This window comes from Pantherophis guttatus, chromosome 1 (genome assembly GCF_059756535.1).
Source record: "Pantherophis guttatus breed Tessera chromosome 1, ASM5975653v1, whole genome shotgun sequence".
In the NCBI taxonomy this organism is placed as follows: domain Eukaryota; kingdom Metazoa; phylum Chordata; class Lepidosauria; order Squamata; family Colubridae; genus Pantherophis; species Pantherophis guttatus.
In genome coordinates, this window is record NC_142063.1 from 600,569 (window position 1) to 620,398 (window position 19,830).

General features: G+C 56.2%; 2 protein-coding genes across 3 annotated transcripts; both read right to left on the minus strand.

The window, feature by feature from the left end:
• Nucleotides 1-365: 365 nt before the first annotated feature.
• Nucleotides 366-14,849, minus strand: ABHD8 (abhydrolase domain containing 8). 2 transcript variants are annotated; one of them, XM_034425876.2, is made up of 5 exons: nucleotides 14,638-14,849; nucleotides 3,358-4,074; nucleotides 2,694-2,864; nucleotides 2,128-2,344; nucleotides 366-1,338 (listed from the first exon to the last, which is right to left on the minus strand). In XM_034425876.2, the coding sequence occupies exons 2-5, from the start codon at nucleotides 4,056-4,058 to the stop codon at nucleotides 1,183-1,185; spliced, it is 1,245 nt and encodes a 414-aa protein (XP_034281767.2). In that variant the 5' UTR covers nucleotides 4,059-4,074; nucleotides 14,638-14,849; the 3' UTR covers nucleotides 366-1,182. The 2 variants fall into 2 exon arrangements, with proteins under 2 accessions (XP_034281767.2, XP_034281766.2); XM_034425875.3 differs by lacking the exon at nucleotides 14,638-14,849 and adding an exon at nucleotides 13,374-13,435.
• A 1,343-nt stretch (nucleotides 14,850-16,192) lies between these two features.
• On the minus strand, nucleotides 16,193-17,847 carry LOC117659162 (C-C motif chemokine 3-like). The gene is made up of 4 exons (XM_034407270.3): nucleotides 17,743-17,847; nucleotides 17,534-17,572; nucleotides 16,616-16,727; nucleotides 16,193-16,385 (listed from the first exon to the last, which is right to left on the minus strand). Exons 1-4 carry the CDS (start codon nucleotides 17,804-17,806, stop codon nucleotides 16,298-16,300), a joined length of 303 nt encoding a protein of 100 aa, XP_034263161.3. The 5' UTR covers nucleotides 17,807-17,847; the 3' UTR covers nucleotides 16,193-16,297.
• Nucleotides 17,848-19,830: the final 1,983 nt, after the last annotated feature.

Sequence of the window (19,830 nt, forward strand, 5' to 3'; positions counted from 1 at the left end):
CAGAAGCCAGATTCGCTTAATAATAGTGTTACTCACTTAACAACTTCAGGAAGTTTGCAAAATGGGGCGAAACTCACCCGTCTCACTTAGCAAACAAATATTTTGGGTTCAGTTGTGGTCGTAAGTTGAGGAACCAGCTGCATTTCTGCCCAAAGGGGAAGGGGCCGAGAAAAGCTCTCCAAGCCCCCCCCCCATGTGAAATTCCCAGCCTCTGGACTCCGTTCCGGAAAGAGGCCAGGGCCGAAGCAGAGATGGGGAAAGAAATCCCCAAATGGCACCGAACTCTCCTGCTGATGCCCGGCTGCCAACCCTCCAAGTTGAGAGCTGGCACCATTTACCCTGCAATACCGTTGGGGAGGGGGGGGTAGATGCAACTTTGCAAAGTTTATTTACAAACACCGTGGGGAGGGGCACAGGTGAGGGAGGGGGCAGGGGTCTGGACCCCCATCTTGGGCTGAACTCCAGCATCTCCTAAGTTGGAAAGAAGCGATGTGGGGAGGGGGCGACAGCCTCTCCCCTCTCTGGTGGGCTCCAACCACATTCAGTGCCAGCATTCTTGGGATTGCAGCCCCCAGTCCTTGGGATGGGGGGGGGACAGAGGCTGGTGAGGATTCTGACAAGACAAGGATGCAAGGGGTTGGAGCAGCCTGGCCCCCACTCTGCCCCCAGGCTGGGCTGCTGGGGGGCTTCGGCCCCACGTCCTTCTCTTCCACCAGCAGTGTGGGAGAATTCAGCCTGCAAATTCCCACCACCTCTTCAGACGCAGCTGCGGTGGGGCAGAAAACATCAAATGTCAGCAGTCCACACGGGCACCCTTCCACCCGCATGCCCGCTCCGAGAGGGCACCCCCTTGGCCCAGTCCAGGCAGGAAGGAAGCCCCAGCATCCCTTTGCAGAGACTCCAGAGCCCATCATCCTGCTGCAAGAAGCAAAGCAGCTTCTGCCCATCCACCTCTCTTCTCTGCCTGAAGTTTTGGGGGTGCTGATAGTTGCTGGCTGCTGTCCTTCGGTTCAAGGGTTCCCCGCATTCCAGCTACATACCCCACACCGGGCCCCCCAAGCAGGGAGACAAAGCACCGTCTCCCCATCCGTGACAACTCTCGGCATCCACCGTAAGAAACTCTCCTTGGGCAGCCACCAGAGCGTGGCCCCGGGACCCTCAGAATGGACCCCCATCCACCAGCTACTTCTTTCCCACCGGGGGGCCCTCTTCAGAGGGGAGGGGCTCGGGCTCCCAGAGCAGGAACTCGTGCAGGAGGGTGTTGACCGTCTCCGGACACTCCAACATCACCATGTGGCTCCCTTCGTCTATCACCTTCAGGAAGGCCAGCAGCAGGATCTGGAGGCGAAAAGGGCAGGGAGGGGGGTCAGTCAGGTGGCCTGCAGGTTGGGGAGCCCTTGGGGAGGGGGCTTCAGGAGCCCCCCAGCTGTGTATGGGGCTGCTCTTCTGTTCTCTCAGTGCAGCCTGCATTCTCCCTTGAATTGCAGAGGACAATATCTTCTCTCTGTTTGTTTGTTTGTGTGTGTGTGTGTTTCACTTGCAGCTTTGTGCAAGCTGCCCTTGTCTTGCCTGAAACCCCCCCCCCAAGAAAGGCAGTTGATGCCCCCCTCCCGAGACTGTCATGCGCTGCTTTGCTGCTCTGAACCGATGCAGCTTTTCTGACCCACAAGCTGGAAGTCGTGACCAGCTGGCAATCTGCCCCCCCCACCCCAGTGAGACCTTGACTTAAATTTTAATTTGGGGGGGGGAATTGGGAGGGCTGATGTGTTTCCCACACAGATTATCCAGATTGGACAAACTTCGCCTCCCCCTCAGCCCCCCCTCCTGTGTCCCTCCTGCAATCAGGTGAACAGCATCTCCGCCTTCTTTGCAAGCCCCTCCCTCTCTCATAGGCCCCTCCCTGAATTCCGTCCAGCCAATCTTGCTGCGTCTGGGCCCATCTGCCTGAAGGGGACCCTGACCCCCCCCCCTTCCTGGGCATCTCAACCGAGCAGCCTCCCAGGGCAGCAAAGGAGACCCTCCCCATGGAGACGCCTCCGGTGTCCCTCAAGGGGAAGCCATCAGGGGCTCCCTGGGGGCTAAGAGGGTTCTGGGGGGGGTGCGTGGGACAGGGCCCCGCAGCCGTACCTCCGCCATGCGCTGGTCCTCCTCCACGGGCACAAACTTGTCGTGCATGCCATGTACCAGCAACACGGGCACGGTCAGCTCGGCGTGGTAGACCTCGTCCCCCTCCGGCCAGTACTGCCCGCTCATCATGGCCCTCAGGACGAAGGAGGAGACGTTGAAGGCGTTGCCCTCCTTCAGCAGCTGCTTCTCCTTGGCACCCTGGCGGGCAAAGCCGGCTCTGCCAGGGAGAAGGGCAGGGGATTAGCATGGGGGGGGAGGGGGAAAGGGGGGAAGCCAATGGGGAGCCCGGAGGAGAGGGGTGGTTCAAGGCCATCTGGGCCCCCAAACAGACGGGCAGGGCCTGGGAGGGTCCAGGGGGGGAAAGACACCCATGGGGAGACCTGCCCCCCTTGTCCCTGACCCCAGAGGCTCCCTTGCGGAAGCTCCAGGCCAGGCAGGGCGAGAGGGTGCCTGGAACGGGAGCTGCTGCTGCCGCCACCACCACGCAGGTCCGGTGGGCAGCCCAGTTGTGGCAGGGGGGCTCTGCCCACTCTCCCCCCCCGTCCCCATCCCCCCAGGAGGCTCACTTGAGGAAGCTCCAGGCCAGGCAGGGCGAGAGGCAGCGCAGCAGGCAGGGGGGCATGTTGAAGATGGAGCAGAGGCTGGGCTCCAGGGCGGTGGGCCCCCCTCCGTTCACCATGATGACTTTGTGCACCAGATCCGGGTATTCGTGGGCCAGGAAGGTGCAGAAGGAGACCCTGAGACGGAGGACACGCAGGGCGGGCAATGAGACGCGGCGAAGGTGGCCTCTGCGTCCCTTGTAGGGAAGCGGAGAGCCTCCATGTTCAGAGGCACTCTACGCAGGTCGTCCTCCACTTCACTTAGTGACCATTTGAAATTACAACAGGGCAGAAAAAAGAGATGTAGGGCCGTTTTGCACCTGTACGGCCACTGCAGTTTCCCCCCACGGACATCATGTGATTAAAATTGCGGGGTCCCGGGACCCCCTTTTGTGACCTTCTGATGGGCAAAATCAATGGGGGAAGCCAGATTCGCTTAACAACCATGCAACTAACAACTACATCGCTTTGCTTAATGACCGCAGCAAAAAAACCCACTGTAAAATCACAGCTAATGCACTTCACCGTCTTGCTTAGCGATGTAAATTCTGCTCCCGATTCTGGTTGTAAGTCGAGGACTAGCTGCCCGTCAGAAACCTCCAGGAGAGCCCCCGTCCCCTTTCCCTCTTACCCGTAGGAGTGTCCGATCAGGATGTTCCTTTTCTTGGCGTACCGCTTGAAGAGGCTGCGCAGGTCTTCCGCCAAGGCGTAGAAAGTGTAGGCGGCCGCGATCTGGGGGGCAGAGCTGGCCCCGTGCCCAGCCAGGTCGGGGGCCACCACCTCGTAGCCCAGCTTGGTGAAGAAGTCCACCTGCTCCTTCCAGATGTCCGAAGAGCCGCCCACCCCGTGGATGAAGAAGAGCACCACGTCCCGGTGGGTCCCCTTGCAGCTGCCGATGTACTTGGTGCAGTCGATGTGCACCACTTTCTTGGGCTTCTGCCGGCGGCGTTTGAGAGCCGGTCCCCCGCCGGCTGTGGGGGTCCCTGCGGCTGGATTCGCATCTGAGACTTCTGCCTCTGCTGCGGCCTGAGCCTCAGCGCCATTCTGCGGGACGTCCGGCTGCACCGCCTCGGCCAGGTTCTCGATGACCATCTGGCCATTGCGGTACACGGCGATCCGGCGCTTGCAGTGCACGGCGCCCGTCTTCCGGGGTTCCTCCTCCGTGCCGGGGGGTCGGGAGGGGGCCACGTGCTTCACCCGCAGGACCCGCCCGGGCTTGACCTCCACGAAGCTGTAGCCGTCGCTGGACTCGACGGGCTCCAGGGGCCCCACCACGTTCGGCGCCTTGCCCAGCAGACAGCAGAGGAGCCCATCAGCGATGCTGGTCAACATGGCGACTCCTGGGGTCCTGGGGGAAGAAGGGATCAGGCAGATGTTCATTGGGGCATCGCATCCCAAAAGGAGACGCACAACATCCCTGGCAGGTAGGCTACCTTTGCTGCTGTTAGGGCAGTCAGTGACAGGCAGACAGAAGGGCCACTCACGGAGAATATTTCTAGCTCGGGGTGGAAACGAGGAGTCCTTGGCGCTCTCTGAGCTGGCTTGTTTTCTTCCAGACGTTTCATGACCCAGCTAGGTAACATCATCAGTGCTCGAAGGGAGTGACCACACTCCTTACTAGCACTGATGATGTTACCTAGTTGGGTCATTAAACATCTGCAGGAAAACCATTCGCTGAGAGAGCCCCAAGGAGCCCTCAGAGGGACCTTGGCACCTTCCTCAGCTGCCACCAACCTGTTGACGTCCCTGTGGGTGAGCCGCCGCTCACAGGGGGCCCTGGGGCCACACGCCTCCTCCCCCCTCTTCAATGGGTGCCTTTCCCATACAGGAAGTCCTCGACTTACGACGACAATTGAGTTCCTAAGTGAGACATTTGTTAAGTGAATTCTGCCCCATTTTATGACTTTTCTTGCCACAATTATGAAGTGAACCGCTGCAGTTGTTAAGTGAGTCACATGGTTGTTAAGTGAATCTGGCTCCACCATTGACTTTGCTTGCCAGAAAGTTGCAAAATAGAATCATGTGACCCCAGGATACGGGCAACGGTCATAAATATGAATTGGTTGCCAAATTTTGATCATGGGAACATGGCGATACTGCAATGGACGTAAGTGTGAAAAACGATCATCAATCACCTTTTCCAGTGCCGTTTTAACTTTGAATGATCATTAAATGAATGGTTGTAAGTCGAGGACTACCTGCACATGCAAAATGCCCAGGGGGTGTGTCAGCGAGAGAAAAGGGAGCCCCCTCCCCGGCTGCCACAGGCCTGAGTGGCTTTTGGGTCTCCAAAATGACCCTCCAGGCTGCAGACTCAGATCAGAAAGATGGAGAGAACTTGGCACATGAACCTCTCTCTCTTTCTCTCTTTCTCTCTTTCTCTCTTTCTCTCTTTCTCTCTTTCTGACTCTTTTTCTCTTTCTCTCTCTTTCTCTCTCCACTCTTTCTCTCTTTCTCTGACACTTTTTCTTTCTTTCTTTTGTTCTCTTTCTTTCTTTCTTTTCTCTTTCTTTCTTTTCTCTTTCTTTCTTTCTCTTTCTTTCTCTTCCTTCATTCCTTTTCTTTTCTTTTTCTTTCTTTTTTCTCTCACTCTCTCTCTCCATTCTCTCTTTCGCTCTTTCGCTCTCTCTCTCTTTCCCTTTCTGACTTTCTCTTAATGACTTTCTTTTTCTTTCTTTCTTTCTCTCTCACCATTCTCATTTTCTCTCTCTTACTGACACTTTTTCTTGTTCCCTCTCTCTCTCTCACCATTCTCTTTCTTTCTCTTTCTGACTCTCTTAGTTTCTCTCTCTTTCCCTTTCTGACTCTCTCTCTCTTTCTGCTGCCCCTTGTCTTAATTTAAAAAAACTGAGCTAGCGGCCTGAGTGAATTGGGCATGGAGTGGGCGGAGAAGGGGGAGGGTTGCTGGAGGGCCCAGGCCAGACCCCCACCCCCTGCATCACCCACTTCCTGACCTTTGCAACTGAGGCTCTCTGTGTCCAGCAGCACCATGGCTGAGTTTGAGTAGCAGGCAGAGGGGTGCCTCTCTTTCTGTCAGGTGGGGGACACAACTCCTGTCACAATGCACCTGGTGACGCAGGTGGGAATCACCCAGGCTGGGCCATCAGAGGGGGAATCATCGGCACAGAGCTTCTGCTGGACATCAAGAAACCCCCGAGGGCACCCTCGGCCCCAGGATGCGTCTGCAGACCAAGAAGGACCTCCGGGGATCTCCCCCTTAAATCCACTCCTGCTTCTCCTATTTGAATCACGGAATTTGTGACATAGTTAAGACAACTGTTGTGGTCCAGCAGCCGCCTGTGGAGCTGGCAGCGGAGTCGGACAGCGGTGAGGCTGAGGAAGAACATGGGTCACTCCGAGCGAGCCCCCCCTTAATTCCCAGGAAGCGGCTGTCCACCCAGACCCCTCCCTGCAAGATATGGATGGGAGTGATTCTTCATGGTTTGGCTCTTACACACCCACGTGCTCCTGCTTGGTGCCCTGCACTTACAGGTGTGAAAGAGGCAGCCGTTTTGTGATGGGGGCAGATCGCAACCGATGTAATGTTGGCAAAAGGACCAGAATGAGAGCCGGTTTCCATGCCAACAGGATGAAGCCTTGAAAAAGCACCAGGACCGGCGCAGAGAGGATCAAAGTGGGATTGGCCCTGTTGGGGCTCATAAAAGCAGGCGGGAACTGTAGTCCTTGGGAGACATGCCCTCCAACAAGTGGGCTCCCTCCTTGCTCCTTCTGGTCTCCAATCCAGCCAGTGAGGCTCGGGGTGTGAGAGAGGGAAGGAGTTAAAATGTTTGTTCCAGAGCAGGGGTCTCCAACCTTGGCAGCTTTAAGACTTGTGGACTTCAACTCCCAGCTTTGCTGGCTGAGGAATTCTGGGAGTTGAAAACCACAAGTCTTAAAGTTGCCAAGGTTGGAGACCCCTGTTCCAGAGAGTATCAGTCAAGGAGGCAAGCAGGTTCCTGCAAGTTCCTAGACCTCTTGAACCACAGAAGTATCCTAAAATGTTATCTTCCCCTGGCTCAGAGCAACCGGGCAGCTGATAGCTTCTCCCCGCTCTCTGGGGGTGTGGCGGGAGTGGGGCTTGGACCTGGGCAGGGAGAGGAAGGGGCGTTTCCCCTGCCTCTCAGGCAGAAGGGCAGAATCGAGATATCAGGTGAAGGGTTAGTGCCACTTTATAAGGCCCTGGAAAGGCCACACGGAGTGGCTGTTTACCTGCTATCCATCCCCTTCCATCCCTTTGAGGAAAGTTAGCACCCACCCCTCTCCTAGAAGAATTAAATATTTTGAGAAATATTAAAAACACAGAATATTATATTTTCCTGGATGAGAAATGGAGAAACATGCCCTTGGAAAGCAGCCCCCACCTTCCTTAATAGCACACAGCAGATGTCAGCACTTAAGAGATAAAGAGATGGCTAGCTCTATTCATAAGCAAATCCCCTCGCCCAAGATCCAACAAAGGTAGGATTAGCACTCAGCCACAACAGGAATTGCCCAAAGCCCCTTCATTGCGCCACCCCCAGCAAACTTCAACCAAACTTAGCTCAGACAAACATAACCCCTACATGGCCCCATGGGAGTCTGACAACAACCAATAGAATGCATTTCTTGCACAGGAACAGGAAGCTCAAGTGCAAAGCCCAAGAGAAGGTATAAAAACCCCTCCCTCTCAATGCAGGGCTCCAAGGAACACCCCCAACGAAAGAAGACTCCGAGGCTTGAAGTTCCTCAAAGTCCCATTTTATTAGGGATGTCATATTGGCACATCTGGGAAAACCCAAATCCGAAAGCTTCCAGGTTTTCCCCACCCAACAGAAAGTCCAAGTCCTTTGCCTCTGCACCCACATGTCCATCACATGGTCCAATCAAACCACTGTCCCAACTGGAGATGCCTCCCAGTCACACCCCTCCAGGTGCAGGGCAAGATGTCCTTGACTCTCCGAGAAAGGAATGTTATTATGACTATGTATCACCCATGCTCCAGACAATCCCCCCTCCCAGTTTCCCACAGCAGGAAATGTGGCAGGCCTGAAGGCTCAATGCAGAAGATGGCTTCCAGGCCTGACACTCAACTCCATCTGGTCAGCTGTCCAGATTCACACGTACTTGGTGGTTTGACTTCATCAATAAATGGACCCTCTTTCCAATCGTTTTGTCTCCAGTCCAGTGCCTTTCTCCTGGCTTGGAATGGAACCAGGTGGCTATTTCTTCCCACACCTTCGTCCTTTCAAAGCCAACCACAAGTCTAACCTTTGATCCATCCAGCAGGTGCCACGCTGGGTGGGATTTTGTGGGAGGTGCCACGGAAGAGAATTCAGCCCTGGCAATATGGCTGCCCGTTGCCTCTGCCAACCCTGTCTCCCATCTGGGGCACCTTCTGAACCCAGCCCCCCCCCCAAATGCAGGAGACCATTGTTAAAAGAAAACAGAGTGGAAGAGGAAGAGGGGCGGATGCTGGTATCCATGGAGACCAGGGCAGGCTTGGGTACCACTCTCTCCGGCTGGAAGGAAGAAGTTGCCAATTGCGATTGCGTAACCAGCTGGTTGAATCAGAAAGGGGGTGAGTTGCATAAGCCTCCCTCCCCATCCTTTTAGGGGGGGGGTCTTCAGACCCCCAAAAGGGAAAAACCTAGAGATTCCGAGGGGTTTCATGTTTCGTTCAAGTGACTTCCTCAATGCCAGTTGGGTCATGAAACATTTGCAACAAAACAACCGAGTTCAGAGAGCATCAAGGACCCTTCAGTCCTCCTCCTCTCTACAAGTCCCCTCCCTTCTAGCACTGAAGATGTTACCTAACTGGGTAATGAAACACCTGCAAAAAAACTTGCTGAGTTTAGACAGCCCCAAATACCCACAGCTCTCCTCTTGCCCCTCCTCCAACCCATTCCCTTCTAGTCCTGATGACATTACCTAGCTGGGTCCTGAAACGTCTGCGAGAAAATAACTAAGCTCAGAAAGCACCAAGGACCCCGCAATTCAGCCCTGAGCCCCAAAGGTTCTCCTGTCTTGGTACTTAAGAGGCTAATTAAGAAGCAAACGCTGGCATTAAATGTCACCTCCTGGCTAGGAGCCATTTGCATTCAGGGTCAGACTCCAAGCTCCAGGGAGGGTCTCCGGTTGAGGTCATCTTGGGCTGATGGGTCTGGGATTCTGCTGAAGAAAGCCCCACCTTTCTTCCCCCCATACATCAGGGTTCAATGGGGCTCTGAGGTTCTCCACCAGGTGCAGCTGGGAGAGGGAACCACCAGCAACCCTCCCACGGTGAAGTCCTCTTCCTGAAGGCCACCCCATTGGCCCCCCAGATGCCTCAGTGGCCCAAATGGGAACAGAGCAGCCCCGTTTCCTCACCCCTCTCCAGGCCTGGGAGGGGGCTGCAGTCGGGCAGCTTCCAGCAAGGACCCCCCTGCACCTCCCTACCCTGCAGGCTTGGCATCATTTTTCTCTCCCCTCCATCTTTTTCCAAGCAACGAATAAAACTTGGGTCAGCAAAAGGAACCAGAACAGAGGCAGCAAGCTCTGGATCTCCCACGATGCTTTTCTTCTTCGGGGGGTGGGGGGACATCAATAACGATTTTGTGCTTCTTTCTTACCCCCCCTTTCTCTTCCTGACCCCCTCAAATATACTGGTGGCCACGAGCAAGTCTGCAAATGTTTCACACACCTGCAAATCATTTTTTTTTAAAAAAGAACTGTGGTTTGGGTACTGATTGTAATTTTATTTTATTTTTTATTATTTTTTGCCATTTTGAGATTTGCTCTGGGCCTCCTTCCAGAGTTAGGTTTTTCTGCAACGGAGCAATATCCAATTTCAGTTCAGATGCCGAAGGAAGCGCTTGCAATGCAGCCCCCAGCTTTTTAGCAGATGTTTTCAAAACATTGGCTGTCTGGGGACGAGAGAAACGGCCTTCACTGGATGCATGAAACCGGTAATTAAGTGCCAATAATCACCTGCATTGTTGTTATTACAAAACACAGGAGCATGGATCTATTAGGTGGAAGGGGTCAGCAAAGCATAGGGCTTCCTTGGAGAATTTTATAAGTGCCACTTTATAAAGCCTTAGTAAGACCACACACCTAGAGTCCTGCATCCAGTTTTGGTGACCACACTATAAAAAAGAGGTTGAGACTCTAGAAAGAGTGCAGAGAAGAGCAAGCAGGATGATGAGGGGACTGGAGACTAAAACATATGAAGAACTGTTACAGGAACTGGTCATGGCTAGTCTAGTGAAGAGAAGGACCAAGGGAGACAGGATAGCATCGTTCCAATATTTGAGGGGCTGCCCCAGAGAGGAAGAAGGGGATCAAGCTATTTTCCAAGGTACCTGAAGGCCAGACAAGGAACAATGGATGGAAACTGACCAAGGAGAGATTCAACCTGGAAATGAGGAGGAATTTTCTGACAGTGAGAACCATCAACCCGTGGAACAGAAGTTGCCTTCGGAAGTTGTGGGAGCTTCATCACTGGAAACTTTCAAGAAGAGACTGGGCTGCCATTTGTCAGAAATGGTGTAGGATCTTCTGCTTGGGTGGGGGGGGTTGGACTAGATGACCTACAAGGTCCCTTCCAACTCTGTTAATCTGTAATCTGAACTGGGTCTGGCTAACTAGTCTAAAGAAAAGAAGAATTAGGGGTGACACGATAGCAGTGTTCCAGTATCTGAGGGGCTGCCACAGAGAAGAGGGGATCAAGTTATTTTCCAAAGGACCAGAGGGCAGGACAAGGAACAATGAATGGAAACTAATCAAGGAGAAAAGCAACCTGGAATTAAGGAGAAACTTCCTAACAGTGAGGACAATTAACCAGTGGAACTGCTTGCCTCCATCACTGGAGGTTTTCAAGGAGAAATTGGGCAGCCACTTGTCAGGAATGGCCTGGGGTCTCCTGCTTGTGCAGGGGGTTGGACTAGAAGACCTCCAGGGTACCTTCCAACTTGATATCCTGATGTGTTTTGATGTAAATATTGTTCCAGGACTGTGGGATGCCTGGGGGAAGACCAAGACATGCTGGGGTGTAGGATACCTAAAGGATGGAGAGGCTGTGGGTGGCGGAGGGGAGCCCCACAACGCCTTGCCTTGCGAGGGAAGATTTTATATCTATTCATGGGCTCAACATTATTTTGCGGTTCCAAGCCACCTGGGAAAGAGGCTCCTGGCTCAGTTGCTCCTTAAATCTTAAACCTGCGGAACCCCCTCCCCCCCTTCAAAGCTGCTGCTAAAAGCTGCGCCGCCAAATCCTCCTTGGAGGAAGTCAGTGGGAGCCCAAGGACACTTTCACGCAGGACGCATCCCGGTGCGGGAGCCTGGCTCTCCCCAAAGCAGCTGGTAGCCCTTCCAAGGACCGAATTCAGGAGCCGGATCGAAGGCGCTGCAATTACAGCAGCCCGATTGATCCAGCCGCCCCAGGTATTGATTTTGGGGCTGGAACGGTGAAACTCAAACCGTTAAATCAGCCATGCAGCTTTCCAGCCGCCCCGGGGTTGGAGGGTCCTCCAAAGCCTCCGAGGAAGGTCGAAGCCCCCTTGAAGCGCTTGCAAATCACAGACGCCTCAGCCACGCGCAATCTCCTTGACGGCTCTGCAAGCAGCAGCAGCAGGTTTGGGACGTGCGAATGGAAGCAGGTGCGGAGATCACAGCCGTCCTGCGGGGGTTCCCCCCCTCCCCCCCTCCGCCCCTTCAGGGAACAGCAGAGACGCCCGACCTTGGAGGCTTGTGGACTTCAACTCCCAGAATTCCCCACCCAGCGATGGCATTTGGATCTCCCTGGCCCAGGGAGCGGGGAGGGTCGTCCCTGGAGGGAAAAAGGTCTTTAAGGCAGGATTCTTCTCATCTGATGGCAGGAATGGGAGTCATTTGACTAGGCGAGATCAAAACGCCAGGCCCTCCAGGGGAAAGGAGCTGGAGGGGACCTTGAGGGTCATCTAGTCCAACCCCCTGCTCAAGCAGGAGACCCTAGACCATTTCAGAATCTCTTCTTAAAAACCTCCAGTGTTGGAGCCCCCACAACTTCTGGTAGCGAGCAGTTCCAATGATTAATTGTTCTCCCTATTTCCAGGCTGTTTCTCTCTCCTTGGTTCGTTTCTATCCGTGGCTTCTTATCCTGCCTCCACTTTCCCCCTGAAAGGCCCAGTCAAATTCAGACTCCTGAGCCTTGTATGTGTGCCTGTGTGTGTGTGTGTGTCTCTCTCTCTCTCTCTCTCTCTGTGTGTGTGTGTGTGCAACGCCCCCTCCCCCTCCCCATTTCCCCCATCTCTTGAATGCTGGTTGAAGCAACCAAGGAAACCATTTTCCCTGACCTAGATTTTCCCTGCGAATGCTGCCTTTATGTAACTGAATGTCAGCTGAAGGGGAGGGAAGTGCGAAGGCAGAGGCAGAATCCACTTGCAGGACGGGTTTGTGTTTGCGTGTCTTTTCCTCACCCCACAGCGCCTTAAAGCAGGAGCATCTGCCCCCCCCACCTTGAGGCCTTCCCAGCTGGCAGTGAAGAGCGGGTGGGCCCTCTCTGCTCCACTGGTTTCGAAAGAAGCTCTTCTACAGAGACGGTCAGCTGGCAAGGACACTGCAGGGTCAGACCCAGAGGCTCTCCCGCCCACAGCAGCCGTCAGCCTGATCCCCACCCCAGGAGCAGGACACGAAGGACCGGCCCTTCCCCCCTCCTGCTGCCCTCTCCAGCCGCTGGGATGGGGCAGCAGAAGATGGGCCCTTGAGGACTCCTCTGAGCAACCTCTGGGTCCTGCTCCCCTGGGCTGGCACCTGCCCTGCCCTACCACCCTCCTGCCTCCCCTGGAGGAGATGCTTCCTCTCCTTGCAGGCTTCGCACACACACACACACACACTCCTGTCCCACAGGAGAAGGCATGCAAAATATAAAACCGGATGGGTGCAGAGAGAAGAGGGGGTGCACGAAGCAGGGTTTGGGGGATCCCTCACCAGGGAACAGCAGAGCCAGGATCTACTCTCAGTGGGTGGCATCAACCAGCATGGAATTAATTCAGGGGTCTCCCACCTCGGCCATTTTAAGGCTTGTGGCTCTGCTGGCTGGGGAATTCTGGGAGTTGAAGTCCACACGTCTTAAGGAGGCCGAAGTTGGAGACACCGCCAGGAAATGTGAGGACCGGCTAAGGGCCCCTGGAAAGGAGAGCCGGGCAGATGCCTTCGGCCTGGGTGCCAGGAAAACTGGGTGACTAACCTGGAAGGCATTTGGGGGAGACCTGCAGGGGCCTTCCCTTCCCTGCTTCCCTCGGAGGGCCACGCAGGAGGCCGGGGTGCCCTCTGGGTCCCTCTTCTGGGCCCCCAGACTACAAGGCCCAGGCCAGGTGCCCAACCTGCCAGGATGGATGGATGGAGTTCCCACGGAATTAATGACTTTTACCAAAAACTCAAGGCAGTGAACGCATCCAAGGCCTCTTCCTCCCCCTATTTTCCCCACAACCGCAACCCTGTGAGGTCGATCGGCCTGAGAGAGCAGGACCGGCCCAAAGTCACCCCACAATAAGAGGCAGCCGATAAGATAGTCCTTGACTTACGACGGTCCACCTAGCGACTGTTCAAAGTTACAACGGCACTGAACGGCACTAGGACCCTTTTCCGCACTTATGACCATTGCAGCATCCCCGCAGTTACATGATTTACACTCAGTGGCAACTGACTCACATTTATGACGGTCGCAGCATCCAGAGGTTCACGTGATCTCCTTTTGCAACCTTCTGACAAGCAAAGCCACATGGCTCTTCTCCCAAAGGGGCTTCATGTCCCAAGGCCAAAGCAAGGGGAACGCTGCAGTTGGCCCTCGCTGGGCACTCCTGCCATTTGCACTGGGGCAGAGCTGCCAACGCTGCACAATCTGTTCGGTGGCTGCCAGGCAGCATCAATTATGCAGGAGGCTTGAAGTTCACTCACAGTCGGCAAACCTCCCTCTACACACACACAGAGACACACACACACACACACACACACACACACGCCCCCAGCAGTTGCTTAAGGACTAGAAACTTTATGTAAAGCATGAAATCGCAGGTTGCAAAGCCCAACCCCCAGCTAAAACCAGGAGATTCCTCAGGCTGTTCTGCTCTGCCTTGAAACCCCCGAGGAATGGACTCTCTCTCTCTCTCCCCACGGGGGCAGCTTCTCTACGGCTTCACACAGGGAAGGAAATTCCTCCAGATTTTAAATTCAGATTTCCAGAAAATTTCCATTCCATTCTCTAGCTTCCAAATTGAAGGCTCCCCCCCCCCCGATTTTCTGTGCACCAGCATCTGCACAGTGCCCCATTCTGAACGGGGGCAGCTTCACCTGCCCTTTTTAAGCCATGCAGCCAGGTGAGGGGAAAAGCCCCCCAAGACTCCAGGAAGGCCCCCTACCCGTGCAGGGCGGGAGTGGGGGGGGTCTCCTCTGGGGCTCTGCAAAGCCTCCCCGCACCTAAGACCAGGCCTCCCCCCGAATGGGGCAGAGGAGAGGAGCGGAGAGCCCCCCCTCGCGCAGCGGGGCCAAGGACGGGTCAGTGCGGGGCGCTTCTTATGCGCTGATCCGCTTAGCCAGCCTCGGAGGAGGCGAAGGAGGCCGCTCCGGTGGGGAGGGGGCGGGGGGGCTGCAGCGCCCGGGGGTTCGACCCACCCTCAGCCCAACCGGGGCTCCGCCCACCGAGGGACACCCCAAGGCCGGGGGCGGCCGAGGGACCGGAGCCGGCTGTCCGTTCAGCACCCGCGGCCGAGGCGGGATGGGCCGGGGTCTTCTTCCCGCAGCAGCCCCGCCGCCTCTTCCCGCCCCGGGCATCGACCCTCCGGGCTCCGCAGCCTCCGCCAAGCCGGCTGGAGGGCTCTCGGGGGGCTCCGGCTGACGGTGGGCTCGGGCCGCGGGCCGGGATGGCCGTCGGGGAAGGGTCGGCGTCTCCCCCGCGCTGCCCGTCCGCCGCCCTCACCTCTGCTCCGCCGGCCGCTCCCTTCAGCGCAGCGCCGCCGGCCCGGTCCGCCCCCTCCGGGCGGCGGGGGTCGAGCGTGGGCGGGGGTCCCTCCGGCGGGGCCGGCCGCTTGCGAGGGGTCTGGGGGCGGCGGCGGCTGGAGCTCTGCCCGCGTCTCGGCTCGGCCCCTCCGCAGCCATAGCAATCGCCCGCAAAGCCCTCCTGGCGGGGGGAGGGCCGGGGAGAGGAGGGGCGGGGAGGGCGGCGCTTCCCGAGAGCCTCCTTCTGCAAGCGGGCGCCCGCCGGGGATTGCCTAGCGCCGCCTTCGCAGGGCGCTCGCTCGGTCGGCTGCGAGCGGGACTCCGGAGTCCGGCGGGGAGAAACGGGCGAGGGGCCGGCGGTGTACGCGGGGCCAGGCCATCCCGCTGCCCCCGACCGCCCCCCTTGGCCTCCCCGGGGCTGCCCAGACCCCCCTCGAGTGCCCCCCCCAGCTCTGCCCCCCGTGCATCTGCCCCCGCCCCCTGTTCCCCCAGGCCGGGAGGGCTCTGGGGCAGCCGGCTTGCGGGGAGGGCGGGGCAGCTGCTGGGGAAGGGGCTCCGGTCTTTCCCGGGGGCAGCAGCTCTCCCCGCCATGCCAAGGGCCGTGGAGCAAAGCCAAGATCCCTCCGGAGAAAGGGGGCCACGAGGAGATCCAACTCGGCCGGTTTCCCGGCCCCGCCGAAACGAAGCGAGCGGCGGAGGAAGGCGAAGGGGGGGGGGGGAGAGAAGTCTTGCCCCCCCAAGGGCGCCGCTTGTGTGGTGGGGGCAAGTGGTCGCTCTTCTTGGCCACTTCAGCACCCTGGACTTCAACGTCCAGAATTCCCCAGGAAGCCACTTCTGAAAGGCTGCATTTCAGGGTAAGGGTCTGCCGGTTCTCCCCCTGGACCTGGAGCGCCCCCAACCCAATCCCGCCTCCTGCGCTTCAGGACTCTGAAACCGCTGAAGAGACCCTAAAGCCCAGCTCGATATCCTGAAGGGTACTGGGGGGGAGGGGAATGGAGATATTGCCCACCCTTGCTTTGCTCTTACAAGCCCCCCTTTAAATGGGGAGACGGGAACTCTGGAGGGGAGGGGTCTCCGACCAAGGAGAAACTCCAGTTGTTCATCCTCCCCATCTGCCCCCCGCCCCCCGACCGCCCCCCGCCCCCGTGTAATCGTGTGACCTCCGGGGTCCCCTTTGGAAAGAGACCCCGGAGAGCAGCGGAAGGGAAACGAAGCCCACGCAACGGAGGGGTGAGAGGGGAGCCCCTGGGCCCCTGTTTCTCCACCTGGGAAACTGGAAGAAGGTTGGACTTCAACTCCCAGAAGTCTGTGCTGGCTGTGGAATTCTGGGAGTTGAAGTCCACCCTTTTCAAGTCGAGGAAGAAAACGAAGTTCTTGGCAGCTTTATCCGCCCAAATGCCCGAATCCTTCAGACCACGCAAAGAAACTCCACTTAAATGCACATTAAATGGGGGGGGGTGGGGGGCTCTAGCAGACCCCACGAATCTGCATGCAACCAGGAACAATATAATAAACAGAATGCACTCTGCACATGCTTCAGGGTACAGCACTCCCTTTAATAATGTTTTTTTTTTCTCCTTTGATTATGGGCGTCTCCCAAGAGGGGGGGTTGTCTTGCTCTCCCCTCGCATGGAAAACGTTTACTGTGGGCTGAGGTCACGGATGCGATCCTGGACCCATTGCTCTGAGGGATCGGCGCAGATCTCTAAATCTCTTTTTGTCAGGAACCTGCAAAGGAGAAATGTCTGCTTTTAATTAAGACTAGCTCAATGCATCACAACCGTGGGCGTTTTAAGAGGGGTGAACTGCAACTCCTGGCTGGGGAATTCTGGGAATTGAAGTCCCCCCCTCTTAAAACGCCCAAGGTTGAGACACACCGATTTAGCCCTTGGGTGAGAAAGAAGTTCAGAAATTCTGAAATTCTTGCAAAGTTGAACCATGTTTCCTGGGAAACTTACACGACGGCAGCCTTGCTGCATCTCCCGTTGGTATAGTAGAAAGATTTCAAGAGTTTCAGTGGGATGGGGCGTGTCATGAATGCAAAGCAGCAGGAGTTGGGCCCCGGATCCACTGGGGAAGAAAGAGAGAAGAGAATGGAGACGTTCTCCAGCCACCCGGGAGTGGGCAGGAAACTCTCTGCCTTCAGATTAGCAGCTCAAGAGCAACCAAAATGGTTAAGAGGCTGCAGGCTAAAGCATACAAAGAACGTTTGCAGGGATTGGCTTTGTCTAGTTTAACGAAAGGAAGGATTGGGGGGGGACATGCAGCCTCCCAGTATTTGAGGGGCTGCCACAAGGAAGAGGGAACAATCAAGCGGTGGGACTGCTTGCCACCAGAAGCTGTGAATGCGCCAACGCTGCAGGTTTTCAAGAAGAGATTGGACAGCCACTTGTCAGGAATGGTACCCAGGTCTCCTGCTTAGACGTGGGGTTGGACTAGAAGACCTCCGAGGTCCCTATGATTATATTTTTTAAGTGATAGAAAAAACATGTGCTTGTGTGTAGATCCATCTCTGGACGACCCTCCCAGCAGGCGACCTTCCCCACCACAAGCAAGGATGCTGCTCAGCTCAGACCCTTCTGCAAAGCTTGCATTCTCGGGGTCCCCAGCTGTGCCCCATTACACGGGGAGAGGGGCCAAGCCCTGCCATGGGGGACCCTGCCTTCAACCCCACCTGCCGTTGGAGCAGCAGCCCCCCCCGCCTCCCCCCGTCTCCTCCTGTCTCAACCCTGGTCTGGCCCAGCAACATGGCAGAAGGGCAGGAGGCACCCCAGAGCTCTCCCCAGAGGAAGAGGCTGGGCTAGGAGCGCCCAGGGTCAGGAGGCAGAGTTGGGGTGATTTTCGGATGCTGGAAAGGGGAGGACGGAGAGGCTTACCATGCTGGTCTCTGGGCTGGGTGGGTTCGGGGGCTGCACCTGAAAGAGAGAGGCGGAGGGGGGGCCTTGTAACTCCTTCAGCTCCCCCCCTTGCCCCCACGGCTGAGAGCGGAGCCGCTGGTGCCAGGGGAAAGCCCTTCAGGGGCCCCGGGGGCTCTGGGGGTCAAGAGAGGGTGGCCGGAGGGGGCCCCACGGAATGAAGGACTCACTGGGACCCTCGACAGCCAGGGCGACGGAGACCACCAGGAACAGAAAGGCGAAGAGGCTCTTCATCTTCAAAGAGGGCAGGAAGAGCAGCTCCGGTCTGATCTCTCTGGCATTGGCACTGGGCACCCAGAGGCCTCTTTATAGAAACCGGCAGCTGCAGCCACGGGAAACACGTGGTGGGCTCCACCAGCGGGGTGTGGCCACGAAGGCTGTGTTGCCAGGGAGATGCTGTGGATGAGGGTTTTGCCCACAGAAACAGGGTCGGGACTGAAGCTTGTCTGAAGTGGTCTAGGATCTCCTGCTTGAGAGGGGGCTGGACTAGAAGACCTAAAAGGTCCCTTCCAGCTCTATTCCGATTCTGATTGACTGATGTTATGGTTGATAGTCAGGAAGACCATCTGAAAATAACAGGGCAGCAAGTCTATCTTTCCCTCCCTCCCTCCCTCCCTGTATCCATCCATCCATCCATCCTTTCCTCCCTCCCTCCCTCGCTCCCTCCATCCATCCACGGACCTCAGAGACGGTGTTTGCAATGTTCTGAAGAAGAATCCATTCTGGTGGGAATCCATTTCCTGCACACCCTCATTTCTGAATATAAGCCAAGGCTCCAACGTTTTCTGGAAGAGCCACAAAGATGATGAGGGGACTGGAGGCTAAAACATATAAAGAACGGTTGCAGGAACTGGGCCTGGCTAGTCTGATGAAAAGAAGGACCAGGGGTGACAGGATAGCAGTCTTCCAATATCTCAGAGGCTCCTCCCTGTGGCAGCCCCTCAAATATTGGAACACTGCTCTCCTGTCTCCCCTGGTCCTTCTCTTCTCTTCCCTAGACTAGCCAGGCCCAGTTCCTGCAACCGTTCATCGTATGTTTTAGCCTCCGGTCCCCTCATCCTCTTGCTTGCTCTTCTCTGCACTCTTTCCAGAGTCCCCACATCTTTTTTATAGTGTGGTGATCAAAACTGGATGCAGGACTCTAGGTGTGGCCTTACTAAGGCTTTATGGAGCGGTATTAGTACCTCCCTTAATCTTGATTGTATCCCTCTGATAATGCAGTTTAGGATCGTGTTGGCTTTTCTGGCTGCCTCTGCACACGGCTGGCTCCTATTTAGCTGGTTGTCCACCAAGACTCCCAGATCCCCCTCACAGTCACTGCTCTTAAGCCCGGTTTCCCCCAGTTTATATCTGTGCTTTGGTTTTGGGCTGAACTGATGTAGGGACTGAAATTCCTCCAATTTCTTTGCCGCTCCCTTTCCGAGGATGACAGGGCTGGAGAAGAACCGAGGCTCTTGGGGCTTTTCCACCAGGACCTGCCGAGACCAGGACAGCCACCTTCTCTTTGGGGTCCTTTGCTTCCCGTCTCAAAGGAGGGAAGGATCAAAGGCTGAAACACATGAGGAACGGCTGCAGGATTTGGGTCTGGCCAGTCCAAAGAAAAGAAGAATGAGGGGAGAGGTGATGGTAGCATTCCAGTGTTGGAGGGGCTGCCAGAAAGAAGAGGGGGGTCAACCGATTTCCCAACGAAGGCGAGACAAGAAACAATGGTTGGAAACTAATCAAGGAGAGAAGCCCCCTCCTGACAGGGAGCACAATTCACCAGTGGAGGAGAAGTTGCCTCCAGGAGTTTTGGCTGCTCCAACACCGGAGGCTTTTCAAAAGAGATTCGGCAGCCATTTGTCTGGAATGGGAGAGAGTTTCCTGCCTGAGCAGGGGGTTGGACTAGAAGACCTCCAAAGGCCCTTCCAGCTCTATTCTGATTCTAAAGAAAATTGTCAGGTTTTATTCCACTGCTTTCAGCCCAGATCTGCAGCTTATTGAGATGGTTTTGGGGTTCCTCTCTGTCTTCTAGAATATTAACAGTCTCACGCAATTCTGCCTGATCTGCTCAAGCGGACACCTCTCCTCCACCTTCTCACCATTGGTGGAAACGTGGGAGTGCGGAGGAGCCGAGGGGAACGCCTGGCACCTGCCCCCTCCCCTCCCCTCTCCGTGGAGGGGTGCCCGTGGAGGGCCTGTTGGGAGCCAGCCAGGCAGCCAGAGGGCTCCTCCTTAGTCCTCGTGCCCTGCAGCCCACAAAAACCGAGCCTGCAAAA